The sequence below is a fragment of the Nyctibius grandis genome, chromosome 5, assembly GCF_013368605.1.
Source record: "Nyctibius grandis isolate bNycGra1 chromosome 5, bNycGra1.pri, whole genome shotgun sequence".
In the NCBI taxonomy this organism is placed as follows: domain Eukaryota; kingdom Metazoa; phylum Chordata; class Aves; order Nyctibiiformes; family Nyctibiidae; genus Nyctibius; species Nyctibius grandis.
This window is the reverse complement of record NC_090662.1, coordinates 77,437,607-77,458,832: the sequence shown is the minus strand read 5'-3', so window position 1 is coordinate 77,458,832 and position 21,226 is coordinate 77,437,607. Positions and strand designations below refer to the sequence as shown.

Below are 21,226 nucleotides of genomic sequence, written 5' to 3'. Positions count from 1 at the left end.
GCTTTTTCCTTATTTCTGCATTCTGCAATGAGCCTGTGTGCTCCCACTATCAGTTGCCAAAGACAGAAGGATTTGGGGTGGTGACCAGGTTCTCCTTTCTGTCCTGCCTCTCTTTACCTTAAAGACTCTGGACACACTGAGGGAAAGCGCTGCAAGGTCACAAAGTCTGTGTTTTCTAGACTTATACCAACAGAGCTGAGCAATAAAGGGACTAGAAAAAGTTATTAGTATTTCTTTTACAAGTCAGTTTCCCTTGTTGGTGTTCTGTAATCCTGTTTAATTTACAAACACACACGGAGGTGAGCTACTCTTTGTGGGAATGCCTGTGGGAAGTAACAGATTACTGAACATTTATGGGAATAAATAGTTGCACATATCATCACTCTGAAGAACCTGTGCTATTTTACTGAAGATTTTTTTTTCCTTTGCAGCAGTACGATAGCATATAAAAATCATGAATGGTCATGGATAATTTATTACCAAAAAATTTAATCTTTTTCCTTCTCTAAAATGGTTCATGCCACCAGGAAACACAATCAAAGATACATAGCTTACATAAAAAACTCTCTAGTATAATCTGCAAGTGTGTGTAGCAGTTAATATGTAATTAAGTGCAATGTTATCCCTACGTAAATAAAGAGATATTTACAGATCAGTTAGGTGATTTATCAATCTTAAACAGAGCAATCCATAGTCTAAAATCTTTATGCACAAATTGCCTGCCAATTTTGAATTACATATCTGAAAAATAATAATAAAAAACTAAGGATTGTTCATGAACATGGTGCTGCAGTTGGCTAGATTTGAATTAGAAAATTTGCTGGAGTGAGAAATTCCCAATCAATTGATTATTTCCCCGGTCAGAAAATGCAGGCAAAATCTAATTTCTTTCAACTGAAATATAAATTTTGCAGTTCATCTTGACTTACTACTTTACATTGTTTTGATTTCTTGAAAATAGAAACGTTTATTATGTCATGAAAAGTAATTCTTCTTTTTTTGTCTTTGATCATCTGGAGGGTGGGAAATTGTCCATACTTGTCACCCTTTTGCAGAGCAGAAAAGATAAATCATAACATATGTGCAGAAGTGTGGGGGAAAATATGTTTTCTCAGATTAGTTTACTGCACTCCAGGTTTTTCCCGTTGGAAAATATTAATAAATATATAAATGGAGTGTTAACCACCTTTCTGGGGAAAAAGACGAGCAGAACAATCAGAAAGCACAAAATCCAGATGCTCCAAAACTAGAAAATGTATTTTTTTCAATTTCCAACAACTGAATCAAAATTAAGGTTTAAAATTGAAATGAAACATTTTACAGTATTCTGGCTGCTGGAATAAAACTATGATATGTTAGTAGAAAAAAAGAAAAAAAAAACCCCTAAACATTTTAATCAGAAAAGTGTGCAAGGGCTTTTTTCTTCCAAACTGTTTTCAGCAGGAACTTAATATGAATGCTGTTTTAATTTTCCTGCTAGCTCTGTTGTATATTCTTCAGTGTAGGCTTATCCTATGTGACAGAGTCTTCATGAGGGTACCAGTTTTCTGTTATGTGCATCTGCCCAAGGATAATGCTTCATAAAACAACTAAAGCAGCATACAGCTAACATAAGAAAGAAAAGACAAATGTAAAACCAGCACATTTTGAGTAGTCTGTCCTAACATGTTTTCGACTTGTCTTTGTCTGCACAGAAATGGTGACAGGCTGTTTTAGTTAAAACATATCAGCTCTTGGGTTCTAATCTGACCCACTTCCTTTACTTAATCTCTTACTTCTTTATACCTTTGGCTGACTTTCTGCTGAAGCCCTCAGGTGTATCAGGAGGAACAGAGTGAAAATCTGAGCTTCCCTTAACAGTGAGATACTCATCAAAATTGTGTTGACCAAGAGAGATTAAAATTCAGCCTCATCAAGGCAGAGTTTAGGGGAGAAGCATCTTAAAGGTTCTGAAATCTTTTTGCAAGATTTGTCAAGGCTTAACAATTAATAAGACAGAGCAAGGAAACGATGGACATTTCTGTCAGATCCCCTAGTTAGGGTGTAGCTTCATCAGCTAGTCAACCATTTATAATCCCAAGGATGTGCTCTCAGGGGCATCATCACACAGGTGTGAGACGTGTGAACAGCAGCTGTTCTCATTACAAACTGTGTCTTTTCTTGTGGTTGCCCCCCTAACACTCATGCCTCCCACCATCTCAGGCCTTCAGAACTGTTAGATCTCCTGTATTAAATGCTATCTATTGATGGATTGAGAGACTTCCACAGGAAGTCCAGCTGTTCGTGAACAATGCCACTGGCCTAGTAGTACCACATGGTACTGTGCTCAACAGCCTTGTAATACAGCATGGCGCTGCGCTGCCAGATATACCAGCTTTTGGATGTGGTGTCAATATGACCAGTAGATTGTGTGTTACTATTAACAAAATCATCATCCATTAAGTTTTACAGCAAGAATAATGAGTCCACTTAGAGTATTTATGTCCAGCTTTCTAAATCCCACGTACCCACTCCACAGTGTTCAGACAAGGTAGTCTTCCCTCTTTGTTGGTGGATTAACAGTTGCTCCACTATAGCTTCACAGTGGCTATACACTTGTGATGGAAATGATACCAGACAGTTTAGTAGAAGTAGGCCTCAAAATAGGCCCTAAAAGGCCTACTTTGTGTAACCTTTAAATAGAACCAATTTTCCTTTCAGCTAAAATAACTGTACGTTCTGAAAGTAACTGCGTGTTTTGCAGACAGTGTCTGCTTCTAGGACTGATAACGCTTAAAGTTATAGCTATCACTGGCTCTTGCTTGTGCTTATTCTTAGAGAAGCCAAGGTCTCTGTTAAATTCCTCACTAATTAGAAGGACCAAAGATAAATAAGATTGCGAACAACATCTTTGTAGTGTCTTAAATGACTTGATTCACAGCTCTGGTGCCAGGAGAAGAGAGAACTCCTGTAAGAATCAGAACAGGCTCTTTTCCTTGGAGACACCTGCATGCGTCAAAAGAAAGGCATCAACCACGCTTGCGCAGAAGTGGGGTCATTCAGCAGACAGCATAACTATGGGGGTTTAGGCCACCAGAGACTACCAAAGACCCCCTCCCCAATTTAGTACGCATGCACAAAGACATTACATAATGTGTTAGCATATGCATAAGGTTTCTTGGAATAGGCGGGCTTTTCTTGGGAATTGTATGAATATTCATTTTTCTATAATTTATATAATGAGTGTGCTTTTGTCCCTCAGCGGACATGTTAGGTGGAGCGATCCCCCATGTCCCTCGGCCGAATAAAGTAATGCCTACTTGTTAATGCTAAAACCCGAGTTTTATTCCCAATTTCGGTGACAGAAATACTAATATCAGTCTATTAAGTTTAAGACTTGGGGATAGGCTGTGACTAGCTTCATGTCAATATGTGAGGGAGCAAGTAGAAGAGGTCCTAATCCTCCTTTTACTAACCACAAATCTAATCCCAAGTTTTGTATCCAAAAGCCAGCCCTCAAGTCTGTTGTGACCTGTGTTGCTGACCACTGTGGAAAAATTCAGAAGTGTAGCCATAAGTGTGAAGTCATGTATTGTTTTTTTCCTGAATGTCACCAGGAAGGAAGGAAAGAATTAAACAGCCTTGGAAACATACGGTCCTCTCTGGCCTGTTTTCTTCTTGTCCTTTGTGGAGATTAAGTCTGAGGCAGAGCCTCAGCTCTATCATCTATAAAAACATTTCTTTATTTCCATCTTCCTTCTATCAGCATGAGTTTATTTGGCATAATATATCTCTCCATAAGCTACGGAGCATGTGGAGCTGCATATGAATGAAAGGTCTCTGGGCTGTGAAATACTTTTTATTAGTAGTCCCTGTGGCAGTTCTTGGTCCCCATAGAAAAAGACAGAGCAATTCTACTTTATTAACCTGGCGTTCAGACTGCATTGATCTCATTGGCCAGTATTTAATGGTAAAAAAGAAACTATTTTAATGATTTTACAGAAAGAATTTAAAGTGGGAAGGTGATATTTTGTGACTTTTGAATGAGAGGGAGGGGAAGTGCTTTCCATTTTGGTATTCCATGAAGCATGAGCTAAACCTACCCTGGGCTTTGCAGAACCATGTCCAAGTGAAAAACAGCATAGCCAGCATAGGTTTTGTTTGATACTCTAAAACTGTCTGTGTTCAAAATGGAAAGGGCATAATCACAGAAAAAACAGAGAAAAGGAATGGAAAAAACTGAGTAGTCTAATGGCATTACTTGTTTTTTGGTTGTTTGTTGTTATTTATGAGAAACTATGATCAGTAGGGTAAAACCGAAAAAGAAAAAATTGTAGACAGAACATAATGACCTATTTCCCAGCCACAGTGCCTGTGAGAGTGGAATAATGTCTCAAATGGACTGATATTTATCCTGCCTTCTGGGCAATAAATAGGCCTTTGAAAGAAAATGAGTGACTACCAGAATTTTCAAAGGCAAGTAGACAGGGGAGTGGGCTTTTTTGCACGGATGTTGCCTGTGACAACCGAATCTTCATTTGCACTTGAGTTCTTCTGACACTGCGGCTCCTTGTCTCCTCCTCAGTGGTCATATTTCAGTTGTTAGCCCAGCTGAGCCCTGCAGCTGACTGCTTTTCTAGTACGCCATCCTTCAATTTGTTGTGTGTGAGAAGCATGTGCTGTTCACCAGCTCTCCATATTCAGGTTAGCTATCCTGGTTTTGGTCAAATTGAAATTTCTCATCATGAATTTCTTCTATAGTCTAATTTATTCTCCCAGCAGCTTAAGCTGGTGTTCAGCCCCTGGAACAAGACTGTGATTTATATACCCGTAACTGTACTTACATTAGTAGGAAAAAAAGTATTAGCAGTGCTGAACCTTTCTTACCTCAGATAGTCTTGAACCGCTTCCTCTATCCTTTTCTTTATTCTTTATCCACATGTTGTTGGGCTTACTCCTCTTTATACTGGCACATACCAACAGACTCGCATGCTGACAAACTGTGTGTTTTGCTTAGGTGAGACATGAAAACAAGTGCGTTGCTCCTGAGAGATGCCCATGTTTTCACAATGGAAAAGAATATGCCAAGGAAGAGACAGTGACTAATGACTGCAACACCTGGTGAGCCACTGGAACTGCATTTTTCCATTTTTCTCTAGGGCACCTAACATGTTTCTAAAAAAAAATATAGTGTTTGCTTAACAGATCTATTTTATATAAAGTCATTTTTTTTCAGTTCAATAGTGCACGTATTGTACAGACCAGCATCTTCCCTTCATATGTCGCATCAGACCAGTGCAATATCAGGCAAACTGTACCTGGTACCTTACAAATAGGTAGTCCATGTGTCTGTGCAGGTCCACTGTAACCACTAGCCAGTGGATTTACTCCTTGATCTTGCACCACAAGATAACAATATAGGAGCTCCTCTGGGGTGGGAGGAATGGAGCCTGCATTTTGTTGCTAAGCTCTGCTGTCATGCTGTACATTCCCTTTTTTTTTGCTGTCTGGGCCCCTTCAAATCAGTCCTTTTCAGCTAGAAGCATGCATCAGCAGAAAGGGTGTGGTATACCAGCTATAATATGACAGATGCTCTTCAGAAAAATGTTAGAGGAGTTTGAATCAGGCAGAAAACAGAGCTGGCCTCTTATACCTCACATGAGCACTCAGTCCATTGATATCTTCAGGAGGAGGAAGAAAGAAAGGAACAAGGGGAGTTGGTGATATCTTCTTAGAAGAAAAGAGTAAGTGCTCCGTGTCTTTCACTGACACCCCTATCTATCCTGTTTGGTTCTTGAAAAAGAACTAGTAGGTTCAAAAGAAAGTGCTGGGCTGTGAGATTTGCGTGGAGGGAAGCCCTCGGCACAGTGTTGGGTGAGGTATAGGGTATTTGCCTGCTGGACAGTTCTTGGCTCTGCCTGCACAGCATGCTTGCTGCATTGGAGAGGTGCTTTGCTCTCCATGTGTGCTTGTGGAGGGAATGGTGGCCCTTTCCTGCAGAGCTCTGAGTCCAGGGTGTAGTACATCCAGCCACCAGCAATGTGGAAACTGTTCTCTTTGAACTTAGACTTCAGGATCTCTTGTACATTTTACCTGAACTGTCCCTGCCCAGCCCTGCCTGTGGCATCCCCAGGAGCAATGTTTCTGTTGTCCTCTATATGACTGGGTGGAGTTGGATCAGAGAATCAGCACCACTAAAGTGTCGTTTGGTTTGGGTTTTGTTTTGTGATATCACTTGTGAAGTGATATCAAGTGCTGTCTTTTTAAACTAATGAGATGGCTCCTAACTAGTGTAAGTTAGACTTGGATATAAGGTTTTATGATTTTGTATGGAAATATTGACCTTCCAATGTTTTGTTTCATTTTTTTCCTTTGCAGCTACATATTACATTGTGAATCATGTACTACAGTTAAACCTGGGGAAAAGTAGGTTTGAATGGGGAAAAATGGAAGAGAAGTTGATAGTTTTACATAGATGCATATACTATAACCTGTTTACATTGCATCTAGGTAAAAGTGACTCAGCTGAAAAACAGACACAATGAAAATTTTATTGAAACAAGAACAGTAAGGTGTAAAACTCCTAGGTGTTGTTGTGACATTTGCAAGATTCTTTGCAATAACCATGCACAGTCTTTTTATTTTCAGTCATTCTTACAATCTTCAGTCTTAACATAGTCATAACCATGTTGCTTCATTCTTGTAACTGCGTTTTGTTTCTGGCAATGCCGTTGTAAGTGACATTTCTTCTAATGAATAGAATTTTCTTCAATATCAGGGTGAAGAAAATGTTAGAAATCATGCTTTTTCTCATTGGTAAAAAGTTCTTCCTCTCATTTTAGGTATCTTTCTTGAATGTGAAAGTAAAATTGGAAATAAAGTCTCTTCAAAAATGTCACTAGAGCTTTTTTGAACTATGCGACTTTGAAAAGTTTCATGGTAGTTCTCAGCAAATATCAAGTCAAATGTCATTTAGAAAGTGATATAGGAAATTACTATTGTTTTGAGAATTAATAAGAATTGAGAGTCTGTGTTTTGGAGATCAGATATTCCTTTTCTTTTGTTTTTGCTTTTTGTACTGCTGTTGCAGGAGTTCTCATTCTCACTTGTTCTTAGCCAGATGTGAACACCTGCAAACACAATATATGAGCCAGAGGTGTCAGATTTGGCATTTACATTTGACTTGACATATGGGAAACCCTAATTCATGAACAACGGAATGTCTCCAAGTCTATGCTAGTGGCAAAACTTTTGTTATGTATTGGGAATTCATTGTACAGCTCAGTGGAAATTTATGAAGCAGTACACAGCTGAAATTTGCTAATCTGAATTTTGCTAGACCACATACTTTATAATCTGTCCATGCACGTATATACAAAATCTTGGGCTTGCTTTACCTGTTAGCAGAGATTTTATAGCAGAAGGTGCAATAGGTTTCATGTTACTGAAATTTCATTCTTTGAAGAACATGTATTGCACAATATTTATTATACTGTGAAGTATTATTAAGATTAAACAATGCTTATGCTTGGGTTAAGGCATTACTAGAGAACTCAGTTCAGTACCCTGTTTTTCTTTGATTAGCAACTTGATCTTGGGAGAGTACTTCAGGTTTTTTATCCCTGAGTTTTTACATCTGTAAAGCAGGGATAGAATTCCCCTTTCCTTGCCCTTATAGAGCTTGATTAGAAAATCCCTGGGGCAGTGATGATGTCCATCTGCATTCATATAGCATTTAGTAGATGAATGTTTCTCCAACCTCAAGCAAGCTATTGCTTATTAGATTATTAAATTATTATTATTAGATTAGATTATTAGGTATGGTGTCAGATGCTATTCTAACTCCCCCAAATTAATAAAAACCAAAAGAGTGAGCAGATTTTATGCTTCATTGACCTTATTTTTTATCTTGTTTGCTCAGTCTCTTGCTAGTTAGCAAATCAATTTATTTCACTGATCAAAAGCCCGTGGATGACAAGGAAAAGATTGCCTTCCATACCTGCAGCTTCTGTAGCAAGGCGTGTGGTTCTCCAGGATACCTCTGGAAAAGGGCAAGAGGACTAGGTGGATGCTCTGAAGTATCTTCTTTATTTCTCAATTATTTCCTTCTTTCCCTTATTTTGTCATGAGGATAATGGTATTTACTTCCTTGAGCCTTATTTATCAGGGTATCATGTAAGATTTACACTATTATTTATCACAGTAATGAAAGGATACAAATGTTCTTGGAAACTCTTAGAAACTTAGTAGTGATTGATGTTGAATATGGCTGGTTTTGTGTCATCATGAAGACTAGGAACCCTACTATTTTTGTTTCTGTCTGTTACACTGGTATAATTACACTGAAACCAATTGAGTTACGCCAAGAGAAGAGAATTTGCTTTCTTTGCATTTTGAATACCCAGTCAGAAGATAGTCACCATGTGGGGTTTTTTTGTTTGTTTTTTTTTTAAAACAAACAAAAAAACAAACCAACAATTAAAAAAACAAAGGGCAAAAAGAGTGCAAAAGAAGGAGTGAAACACAAAACAGAACGCTGTCCCTTTCATCGTGGCATCACTGTCTTTGTACGATAATGAAAGTAGAGTACAGCTGCTACAGCAACGTGGGTATAATTATATCAACACCTTAACCCTGTGTCTGATCGCTCTTCAGAATTCCCCTCCCCCTGAATAAACAAGGCAGCATCTTGTTTTTCTCTGCATGTCAGGATGTCCCCTTTTTTTTCTTGCATATTCTGTGCTTTTGAGGAAATCTAGGAGGTGTTTCGACATCGTCATTTGCAAACTATAAAGGCGGGGAACCACTGGTGTATGCCCTTTCATGATCAGGTGCCTTGTCACGTCTGCTGTTGCATAACCTGAGATTTAGCTTGGATTCCTATTTGTATGGCACTAAACTTGAATTACTCTGTAGGGCAGACGTTTCAGTCACCACAGGAGACCTCAGGGGACAATATCACACCGTAGGACATTCCTCAGAGGATGTATGTATATGTGTACCTATGTACAGAAAAAGAAATATTTCTATCGATATGTGTATTCTTGTCAGACTGTGAGGTAATGTCTCCAATTCCAAGGTCAGATAAACTATCAAGAAGAATGAATTTAGTTTAAGAACAGACACACCTCTTTGGAGAAGGGTGGTATTGTACTTAAGTATATAATCTGAACAAAAGCCACTGGGCGGACTGAATTACAGTCCTGGTTACTTGGTCCCAGAAGTTGGTCATTAGAGTAAATGCATGTCCTTTGGCATCAGTTGGATATGAAATTTACTACTATTTTGGCTTTCAATGAGGAAAAATGGACAGTACTGTAAATATAAACAGAGTTGCTGATATTATACTTCATATTTAACCTGTAATGGTCCTTAGAGGGTAATCAAACTGTTTTTCTAAAAGAATATTCTGAGTAGAGCAGCATATCCAAAATAAAATACTAATACTGTTATGAAATATTCCAGCAGGCTCTGTCCAGTCCTCTTTTTGTAATAGGGAGGTTCAAAAAGCACATATTCCTACATGCAGCTTGCAAGAAAAAGGGAAGCATATTCCTTATTCACTTAACCTGTTAATGCACTAGTTGGATTTATGCACCCAATGTTAACGTATGCTAATTTATGTTAATGAGAGAGATTGTCATCTGGTGCACACTAGTGTAACGTAGTTATGGAAGTCTGTCTAGAGAAGGATTCCAGCAGCCCAGGCATAGAGCCCTCTGAGAGTACCTTCTCAAGGCCGAACACAGAGAGGATCTGCTGGGAACATACCTGAGGATGGACAGCAGCAGACAACTGCAGAGATTCCTCACAGAGCTGCAGCTGATGTCCAGGTTAAGACACACAGGCGAACAATGCTCCTGTTTGGCCTGCAGTAGGTTACTCCCTGACCCAGGCCCAGGAAAAAGAGCAGAACAGGCAAGATAGTAGCTTATTACTGCTTATGTGTCTTTTTGAGAGTCTTCAGATCATGAGCTCCTGGAGGCAGAAACTTTTTCACTTTGCCTAAAGCACCTTCCATTCTCTTGCTTATTATATACATTGGAAATAATTATAACTGTCACTGACCTGTTTTCTCTATTACAGTGTGTGCCGTGGTCGAAAGTGGGAGTGCACCAAAAATACATGTGATGGCACCTGCACTGTTATTGGCACAGCTCATTATTTGACATTTGATGGATTGAAATACAAGTTTCCAGGAAACTGTCAATATGTATTAGTTCAGGTAAGAATATGTCAAACACTGAAGCTGTCTGATAATATATAAGGTGTTTTACACCAGGAGAGAAGTCCAGCTTTTGAATAAATCACAATAAAGTATTCTTAATTACTAAGCCAGATGTATGGTAGAGGAGAGCAGACCTAATTGATGACTTCAAAGATGCCTTGAGAAATATAAAGAATGCATTGTGTTCTACAGAAGTGAGTTAGGTTGTGATGTGTCTAGCTGGCAGTTGTAAATCATATGATAGCAGCATGGTACAGAGAGGAGCTGTCTGAATCTCATCTCTAACAAGGAATTGTAGATACCCATATGTCAGTCTTTCCGCATTCCCCACTAGCTGCTTTATCCTGTAGTGATGGCTTACTGTCTGAGTGAGTGAGACCGGAAGTGCTTAGTGAACCTTCCCTAAATGTGTCCAGAGCACAGACTCTGCTCATTTACTTTGGCAACGTCACTGTCCTGTTCCATGCACCAACTTGTTTGAGTACATCATTGACAATATCCAATATGGATAAAGACATAGCACAGTAACATCAGCCTGTGATTTGTGGGAGCAGCCAGAAATTTAGAGTGTTAAATAAGATTAAAGCTCATCTAAAGATGCAAATCATTGTGTATTTAAAAATGAGTGTGCAAAAGAAGAAGGATTTATCTGAAAATTTGGTCTAACACTAGATGAATCCACTGCTAATTGATAACAACAGTCTTCTGCAGTTAGAAAGTGTCATGTTTCTTGGTTGGGATACTTTTTCCCACACAGACCCTTTTCATGAGGCCCATTCCTCCTTAGAGTTCTCCTTGGGCAGGAAAGTGTGATCAACCTGTCTCTGGCTACGTCTTTGAAATATGCTCCTGCCTTGATGCCAGCTGGATTACCTTAGACAAATGATTGCTCTGACACTAGTGAGAGCTCTGCATAAAGGTCTTATGGGCAGTAATAGCATACAGTACTACAAAACTACTTAAAATGAAAATGAGATCTGTTTTCGTCAGATGACAAACAGAGAACTGTAGACAGGGCCTTTTTCTTAAAAGGTGTATACTGAAAAAAAACCAAAAATCCTAAAAGACCTGACAGTCATGAGTCATCATATCAATGTAGTACTAACTCTCCATGCATCTCAGAAATATTTGACTTAAAATTACATTAAATGACATAATTGCTCCCCAATAAATAGGTTGACATTATTGTAATTATTATTCATGTACAGGTGGGAAAACATGGGCATAAAACTTTTTGCTCCAAACTGTGCAGCACGTTTCTTTCTAATCCTTCTTTCTAACCTAACCTTCTAGGTTTGTATTTTTATTTTATCATTAAAGCTGCAGAATCTTGTTTTCACCGTTAAATCAACTAATATACATGTATTAAGATGTACACTGTGACCACTGTACATCTTTAAAATGTCACAGATACTGTAATTTCACGGATCCTCCCTGCAAAATATGCACGTGTGTGTGTCACTGGCAGAGTAGGCCTCATTCTTTTAAGGGGTGGACCACATGAGTATCAACACTAAGCACAAAACAAATTAATATAGGAACAGTTGGCATGCCAACATATATCTTACTGGCCACAGAGTACACAGGGTATTATTTGAGGCTTCCTTTTTCTCTGTAGATCTGTATGTGTTTTTCAAATGTTCCACATTAATGACTCATTCATTTATTTTCATCTGATAGGATTTCTGCAAGAACGACTCTGGGACATTTCGGATACTAATTTCAAATGAAGGCTGTGGCTTCACTGGAGAAAAGTGCACCAAAAGGGTTATCATTCTGTATGAAAGTGGGGAAATAGAGTTGTTTAATGGAAATGTACGTATGCTTCTGTATTTCAGGTTGTTTAGTAAGATGAGGCATGAATGACCTCATGCTCAGTGGTTCTTGAAAATTAGATCATAAAATGAACAGACTAGGATTATAATTATCCATTTTGCTCCCAGAGGTGTAATGCTATTTTGGTATTTCTGCTTGATGCCAATAAATTTATCTCGGGTAAGAATGCTGTTCAATGCAAGCTCATATGAGGAATGCCCTTTCTAAACATGGGAGGTCTAAGCCTATTTCAAGCAAGGTTAAGTGCAAGGAAGAGCTAAGAAGTGACTGCCCCATGACTAGTAAAGCTTCAGACCTAATTTAGCCTTCTGAAGGACTGAGCACACAGAAAAAAAAAAAGTCATGGCTGAAACAAGTTGATACTGCAGAAGCAAATATCGACTATCCTTTCCCTTGTTAAATTGTCAGATGGAAAATCCAGATGACTGGATTCTTCTTTTTTCCCCCCTTACCTACCAACAAACACTGAAGAATTGACAAAGAATCACTTCCACCTCCCATGTTCCCTCACAGCAGGAAACGAGCTTTCCAAAGGGCAGAGTTCAGCTCCTTGCCTTGAGCACTGTAACAATTAAGGCCATCTGTGTGTTCAAACATTACAGAGCTACAGTGGGTTATAGTGTTTCAATTGCTCAGTTTTCAGAAGCACTGTGCTCTGAACTGGCATCTGGATCAGAGCTTTGCAAAAATGTTCCCAGTGAAACGTGAAACCACTCTACATTTGCCTTGTTTTCAGTGAACAGACAAAGCTGTACCAGTTTTTGCATAGCCTGCAAATTGCCTGCAAATTGCTGAGTGCCACTGATGCATGACAGGAACACGTAAAACATACCATTATTAATAGTGTCTGTGCAGTGCATCTTGACAGCATATGATCCATGTAGGCTTTTGCTTGCTGGAGGAATGAACATAGGGCATACTGGTTGCCCAACCAATTCTTTATTTCTACTGCTAAAGAATCCCCTACCTGGGTGAGGGTGAATAGTAGTGCAGGGATCAGTCCATAGAGCCAGGCTTTGTCTGAAAGCTTCTTTAGGTGATGTGTTCAGAAGAGCTGTGATTCCATTTGGACACCTAAAGAAGGGCCAGAAAAGACAAGAGGTGATTAGGCATCCATCAACTCCAGCAACAGAGGGTGTTGGGTTCCTGAGAGCGTATGTCCTTGCAAAAGCTAGGTCTGTATCACAAGACTGTCCACACGACCTTGCCTGAATTTTTAGCTGTCTTTCTAGAGAGTTTAAGGCTCAGTGTAATATCTAGAGCAGATTTTCTTAGAAATAACAAAACCAAAGGAGAGATTAAGGAAAAACAACTGATATGAAGACTCTCAGGCAAATTCTCACCCAGTGATGACTTCCTACACTCTTTTTCCATGAGAATCCTTAGAAGCAAGTAGGAGAATCAACACTTTTCTTTGCCATTGAAATGTTTCCAAGCAGCATTGTTTTAAGATGATATTGTTTTGAGATAGCTCCTAGTTTTAAGTAAACGGGGGGCTTAATTGCGATATCTGCATACTACAGTTCTGTCTCACATTAAAAAAAAATTATCGTGAAATCATTTTTACTCTTCGGAAACAAATAAATCTGCCAGTTTGTAAGGTCAAAAGTTTATGACTTCATGGTTGGGCAAAAAGCGTCCATAAACAGAAATTCTGTAATTTAGGTCAACCTCCCAGCTCATTTTTGTCCTTCTCTGGGTTTTGTCTTAGTTTGGAAAGACAGAGACTACTGTAGATATTTAGAAGATAAGTGACCAAGTGTGACTAGACTGTATAGTAATACACTGGGCATAGAAGAAGATTAAAAAGCTTCCAGTTCCTAAAATAGTCTATCTTTTAACATATTCTTCCCCTAAAGACATTGACAGCCCTCTTTAGGAGATCTTTGGAGGATGTCTTCTTTGGGGATAAAGTTTCTGGTAATACTCCAGAGATGAAGAGAGTTGAATTACAGTACTGAGATTTACTAAACTGAGCAAGAAGGAGGTGTGGGATAAGGAAATATTTTGCCCTCAAACTAGGGAGTGGATGAATGATTTGTGGGCTCCCTTTTCTACCTTGCTTTAATCAGTACTTGCACTGATTGAAAGTTTTCATCTGCCTCTTCCACAATTAAGCAGTTTTTAGTTAATACATTAGTGGTGCATAAAGTAACAGCCATGCCAGACCTTTCTCTCCAAATGTGGTTAATAATCCTATTAGCACTCCGATTGAAAGGGAATTACAGTGTGAAAGAAAGCATTTTAAATTAATCTCTTAAGTTCTTAGTAGCTGGAGGCAATGAATTTGCAGCCAGATAGAAAGAGAAAGAGGCACACAGGGGAAGTGAAAGTGATGGAAAAATGAAGAGACATCAAATAGAATCTCTCAGGATTTTTTCTGTTGGTGTAGCTGGTTGGGAAGAAAGTCCTTCCCAACTTCAGAATCAGGCTCTGGTCCTTCAGAGGCCACCGGTGCATGTGGTTCTCCCAGTTCACATTTCACTTAAACATATCTAGCCCTTTTGTTGCTACCTGCTTCAGGAGCACAGAATTGCTAGTTTCCTAAAAAGATGAAATAAAAATAAAACATAATTATTCAGTGAACCATTGACAGAATTCTAAGCTGATTGTTAATTGGGTCTACTCTGTCCTCTTTATCAGCCCTCCTTCTGTTTAGCAGTCATTGCTTTGTGTGCCAGCATTTGTGGTGAGTGTATGTTATACCCCAGGAGCACAAGGGACATTGCCTCATTCAAAATTATAGAAATGTGATGAAATTGAAATACTGTACTTGTATCCCAATTTGCTGTTCAGAAGTGTTGTTTCTAAGGCAATAATTTATCCACAGCAACTTTTCACAAGCCTATAATCAGTCCCTCACCCATATCTTGCTTACAGTTTTGCAAGTGCTCTGGAGCATCTGTGTAGTGTATGGGAACTGTCTGTTCTCTGGAGAACAGCATGTTTGAAAACAGCTTGTGTCCCACTGGGAAAGTGACCTATGTGAAACAGTAATTAAAGACATGGTCGATAGCACAGTGTGCTTTTCTTGTTCAGGTAGACATCAAGGTACCTCCTAAAGACGACAACGATTTAGAAGTCATGAGGTCTGGCCATTATTTCATCATTTTACTGGGCAAAAGCATCAGTGTGACCTGGGATCTGGCCATGGGAGTCTCAGTTATCTTAAAAGGCGATTTCAAAGTAAGTGTTTTTTGGTTTACTACTTATTCTCACTAAAGAATTACCCTGTCTCTGGGAAATAGCATTTTTTTTATGCGGACATGCTGATAGATTTCCATGGAGTATTAGGCACTTGCATGAAAATGAAGGGATTTTTTTGTAGTACCATAAGGGTTGCTTACTTTCCCGGTAGTTCAACTGTAAGGGGTAAATTCTGGGTCATTGGAGATGTGCTATGACAGAAAGGATGAATGCTGTGGTGCCTCAGAATAACTATACCTTGAGTGATTTCTTCTGTATTCAGGAAGAGCAGTATAAGGAGCCAGATTTACTAGTGATGGCAATAGGACAGTCATGTCCAGAAATAAAATGGGATTGTAGGGACATACTCCAAACAGAGCCAACAAGCACCACTGATCAGAGTTGTCATCTTGCTTCCTGGAGTCCTTGGAGACAGTATGGTCCTACTTTCAGCGAAGCAGAACAGGAATAGGAGCTAAATGTTCTCTGTGAGAGACTATGTCTATTTTAGTGAACTTGGCAAGACCAGGGATAATTCAGTTTTTAAGCCTCATGCCATTAAAGCACTAGGCTAAAAAGACTTCTTAACAAAACCCTAAGCCAGTCTACAGATGTAAGATTTATGGTTTTTGTGTTTCTTTCCCTGCAAGGATCAAGTGTGTGGTCTGTGTGGAAACTTTGATGGAATCCAAAACAATGATTTGACCAGCAGCAATGAACATCTTGAAGTAGATCCAGTTGACTTTGGGAATTCTTGGAAAGTTAATCCATACTGTGCTGATGTTGAAAAGGTGATTGTGAATGAACTGTGAAAACTAATTAATATGGGTTACAGTATCACTCAAGAGCAGGCAGAGACGTTTGAAAAGATAAAAATAAATAGGAATGAGCTCCTTCCCCCATATTTTTGCCAAATATTATTTCTTGAAATCTGATAAAAGATCAATTAAGGCCTCTGCGATGCCTGGCTTCAGATGAATGTTAAAATAGCCAATCTGTATGGTAGGGGCTATTCATAGAGTTTGCCAGCCCAGATGCTCGAAATCCAGGTGTAACTGGAAATCTCATTTTAGAGCTTAATCTAAAAAAAAAAACCAGCTGTAATTTTCAGACAGGGGGAGTTCAGATAAAAATTTCATATTTCACTATCCAAACTTCTATATCCCAACTGAATGCACAGATTATTTTCTTTCTATATGCTGATCGATATTTTTTAAAGAGCATTCAGTTATTGTTTTCAGATTGGAGAGTTCTGTTCTGCTTGAACAGAAAAAGCAAGATACAGGAGGGGATGTAAGACCTTATTGCCATGCTATCACTGCTTCTGAATTTTGAGAAGGTTACCTGGTATCTGAAAGTGTTATCTATGTCCTGGTGCCAGAGATTAGGTGATTTCATGGGGTACCAGTTATGCTACACATGAGAGTATACTTCCTCTTTTCCAAATACAGTTTTGAAAGAATGAATTTGAATAATAAATTTGTCTTGACCTGACAAATAATTATGGCCAAAAGTATTTCTGAATCAAAAAGTGAGAGGACACAACCTGAAGACAACTTGTTTTGACATTTGTAAAATGAAGCATTTTATTTAGATGATGCTTTTAAGGCTGGAAACTTTCTCTTGAAAATTCATCTGAATTTTTTTTGGGGGGAGGGGAAGACCTTTTTTAGATCTTTCCTTAAAATATTTAAATTATCAGAAAATAGAATGAAGCATTTGGTTTTGATCACATGAAATCTTTTGGATTAGCTGAATAAATTATGTGCAAATGTGACATAGCTACAGTATTACCTTGCTGAATATCGCTTTTTAGGTATGACTTGATTGGACCACAGAGGAAGTTGCAATAACGAGGAGTGAGACACAGGGTATGACTGAGAAGGAACAGCTCCTCATTTCAGTGTAATAGGTCCAGGACAGAACCCTAGACTGTCTCAGTGATAAATGCCGTGTCTTGTTCTGAGACAACTTAAACAGGAGAGGAGGAGACTACTGAGCAGTGGCCATGGGTTTTTTCTGCTGATGACTGATCATATTTGTGAGTCTTGTGGGCTTTCTCTAGAGCTGTGAATGATAATTTTTCAGGGTGGATGTTTGGTACAGGGGGACTTTCTGTCATCAAAATACCTGTGTTAAAATTGCAGCGTACAAGTAAGAGCTGGAGAAAAAAGTAGGAAGTGACCTGCTCTACTCTGCCTTCTGCCATGGCAGGATTTGTCCTGACAATTTCCTTTGTAATGAAAAATGTCTAGTGCTAGTGAGTCTCTTACTTCAATTTGAAGGGTCCTGAGGGCAAGGCTAATGCAATGTGTGCTTTTCTCTTACAATATTAAGCCCAGCCGGGAACAGACCTTGATGTCTCCACTGTGTGATGGAAATGTAGTGAAGCAGGTGATGGTAGAAACATCATGCAGCATTTTGTCTGGGGATCTCTTTGAAGAATGCAAGAAACTTGTGAGTATTGTGTCATATGTTTCATATTCTTCAATTCTGCATGATCTGTGCTGACACTGCTTACAGCTGAGAGGAAAAGTATGGTTGTGCTGACAGCACACAGGACTTGGAGAAGGCTGACTAATTTGCGTTCTCATCTCTGACCCTGTCCTGTAGCTGACGCTTCATGGGAAAATTCAGGATACCACCTAGTAGAAAGCTATAGAATAACTTCTGCTTGAAGGAAATTTTACTCTAAAGCCCAGACACTGCCACATGAAGTCAAGCACAAGGGTTGAGTTTTGAGGGGAGAGGAAGCTGAGCTAATATGCCATTCAGACTGCATTCTACCCAAGCTGCTGCACAAGTGGGTATGGGAACGGGGCCCAAAAACATATAAAGCTACTCTGTATGGGGAATATTAAGGAACAATAAACTGCAGTGTCTGTAAGAGCTTTGAGAACATGGCCTGATTTGGGTCCTTGCTGACATCAGCAGAAAGACCTGTACTGATTTATGTGGCATCTCAACTCTTGGCGAATGGAGCAGGCAAACCATCTGAAGGTTAAATGCGTCTAGAAGGAGGCGATGAGGGGAATCAGTGAGTGTACTGTACCCTATATTTCTCTTTTGTAGGTGAATCCTGAGCCCTACATAGATATTTGCATGTATGACACTTGTGCTTGCGAATCTATTGGGGACTGTGCTTGCTTCTGTGATGCTATAGCAGCCTATGCACATGTCTGTGCACAAAAAGGTGTTGCTGTTCACTGGAGATCACCAGCTCTGTGCCGTAAGTACAGGGTAGATAAGGAAGAATTTGGTGAAAGGGTTCAAGCTTTTAATCAGTAAGCTGTTGGCTCAGATAGACTGTTCTTATCCAGCTCTGCTCCCGCTGATGTTCAGAGAAGTTCACTTTAATGGGACTGGGCTAGCAGCTCATGGTGACATTTCCTCTCCCTTTTCTATTTATGTTCAGAGCCATATCTGGAAAAAACATTCCCTCAATAAGTGGATGTAATAGTCCATGGTACAATGTAGAGAAAGAAATGGTTTCTGTACATGTTCTTTTTTTAATTAAAAATTAAAGATCATTTTTTGCAATTGTTTTTATCAAAAACAAATGTCTCTGATCTAGAGCAAGTACTTCATTATGTGAAAAAAAATTTAAGTGTGAAGTAGTGGCCTGCCCTGAATGTATTAAAATAACTATATTTTTATTTAAAAATGGAAATCTTTCTTTTTCTATGTATATGTGGTCCACTTTGCACCAAGTTTGATGTAATTGTTCTGAGAGGCAAGGTGAATACACTCTGGTTTGATTTTTTTTTTTTCCTCTGATTCTTTCACTCTGTAGCACAAAGCTGTGAGGACTTGAATAAACAAGAATTAGATTATCAATGTGAATGGCGATATAATAGCTGTGGACCTGCTTGTCCTGTAACGTGCCAGCACCCACAGCCTTTGGAGTGCCCTCTGCGGTGTGTGGAAGGATGCCATGTACACTGTCCTGCAGGTAAGTCCATCTTTTGCTTTAAGGAGTTAGTTACTTTTTTCTGCTCTGCTCCTGGTACTTGTAGGTATTGCTGTAGAGCCTTCCCCCCCAAGTATTTCTATTTCATGAAAAGAGATCTTACAGTCCAGAAATATTCACAGATTGGTACGGCTGGATATTGCAAAAGATGTAGCAGTTAATTCCTTAACTGTCTTACTGTTGTGTTTTCACCACGATTTCTTACTGCATGAGGAAGGTGGTTAGGCATCCTGGTTTGAGTTTGTGAAATGAGCAGTGTGTGAAGGGCATGAAGTGGTTCCTAGAAGAGGAGAATTAAATAGTGCCAGCAAGAACAAGAGAGGATGATAATGGGGTGATAAGAAAGGAAGATAGGAGGATTACGGGCTGTGTAACAACAATGGTTGCTGGCTATGTGGTTAAAGGAGGGTATGAATTTGTGCTGGACACTCATAAAATACTCTCCTTCAGAGCAATTACTGCAGGGGGAAAACCCGTTGCCTTGACCTGCTTACTACCTCCAAGGCTCTGGTGCTCCTGAGAGCGCCCAGCAGACATCCTCCTGTGAGCCTGAGCTTTCAGCTTAACTGTTCCCATCAGCTATCTCTTAGAAAGGAGAAAGGAAAAAATATGGGAAATATGGGGTAGGGAGAGGAAAGACAGGCAGAAAGGAAAAGAGTGAAAGATGAGCAAGGTCCAAAAGGAATGTGAAAACTCAGATGAATAAATAGCTCCTAATGGCAGAGCAAGAAAACATGAAAGCAAAGAAGGTAGGTATTTTAAGACCAAAAATAGCTATTTTGGGTGCTGGTATCTCTGATCAGAGTGAAGTAGGGAATGCTGGGAGAATAATATAATATGTAAATAATATATGTGTAAAAAGGAAAATGGCATTTTCTCCTGTCATCTTCAATGCTTTGTTCTAAAGATATGTTCACCTTCTGTATGGTACTGGCTGCTGCAGGTTATACACTGGGTTAAACACTTCCAGCACCTAGATAAAAGTGAAAATAAAGGTTATGAAGGAAGGAAATACTTCTCTGCGTCAAACTGGCAGTGACCATAACACAGTATTCAGAACTTTTCCGCCCAACGCAGAAGCCTTGTGTTTTTTGTAGCAGCGTAAATGCAAAGATGAGTTTTGCAATTCATGAAAATTGGCATCTTTATACTAATGTGCTGTTCTGAAACAGGGAAAATACTTGATGAACTGTCCCTGGATTGTGTCAGTCCAGAAGACTGTCCTGTGTGTGCAGTTGGAGATGTCAAGATCCCGCATGGAAAGAGAATAGTTTTGAACAGAGATGATCCACAGCACTGTCAATCTTGGTATGATGGGTTTATGCAGTGAAATCGCATGCCTCTTGAGTAGGGTAAAGGGAGAGAGATGAAGCACATCTGCATGACTAAGTTTTTGGATGTAACTTTAAATATACCATTGAAGGTGAACCTTGGAAACCATCTTTTATATCAATAACCCTTCACATACAATCTGAAGCTGACAGTAGGGATTACAGGATGTCAGCTGAATTTAAGCAAGTGATATTCATAAATTCCTTTCAAAAAAGGCCTTTTCCCATGTGTAGGTGGCCACACTGGCTTCAGATGTTCTACTTCTTTTTGTGTAAGGTGTGATTCAACATCAATAAAGCCATCAGACTCTTTCTTCAGCCAATACTAAAAAAATCCTACATATAGTGCAAGATCCGAATGTGCACTCAGTCTAGATCTCGCTGAGGTTATTAGCAGTTGGAATTGTGTAGTATTATTGGAAAACTAATTTCCCCAAGATTTTGAAATGATACGCCGTGGCCTGATCCTGCATGCACGCATTTCCAAATATGACGAAATTAATGGCAGGGAGCACAACGCTGTGCACCATGCAGGATCAGGGCCTTCAGCTGCAATGCAGCAGAGACTGATTTTCATTCTGTATGCTGCCCAGTGGCATATTATGCCACAACCTGTAGTACCTGGAAGTTTGTCATTCTCTGGATGTCTAGACCTTTGATGGATACTTTCACTAGTCACTTATAATGCTGTGAATA

The 21,226-nt window shown here is 39.3% G+C and overlaps 1 protein-coding gene across 1 annotated transcript in view; it reads left to right on the top strand.

The window, feature by feature from the left end:
* VWF (von Willebrand factor) overlaps positions 1-21,226 on the top strand; it is a 144,134-nt gene that overhangs the window by 50,298 nt on the left and 72,610 nt on the right. The window contains exons 19-27 of the mRNA XM_068400423.1: positions 4,997-5,100; positions 10,066-10,204; positions 11,888-12,022; positions 15,083-15,229; positions 15,880-16,020; positions 17,567-17,686; positions 18,302-18,458; positions 19,023-19,181; positions 20,372-20,507. Coding sequence (XP_068256524.1) covers positions 4,997-5,100; positions 10,066-10,204; positions 11,888-12,022; positions 15,083-15,229; positions 15,880-16,020; positions 17,567-17,686; positions 18,302-18,458; positions 19,023-19,181; positions 20,372-20,507 — 1,238 coding nt within the window. The remainder of the gene's footprint in view (positions 1-4,996; positions 5,101-10,065; positions 10,205-11,887; positions 12,023-15,082; positions 15,230-15,879; positions 16,021-17,566; positions 17,687-18,301; positions 18,459-19,022; positions 19,182-20,371; positions 20,508-21,226) is intronic.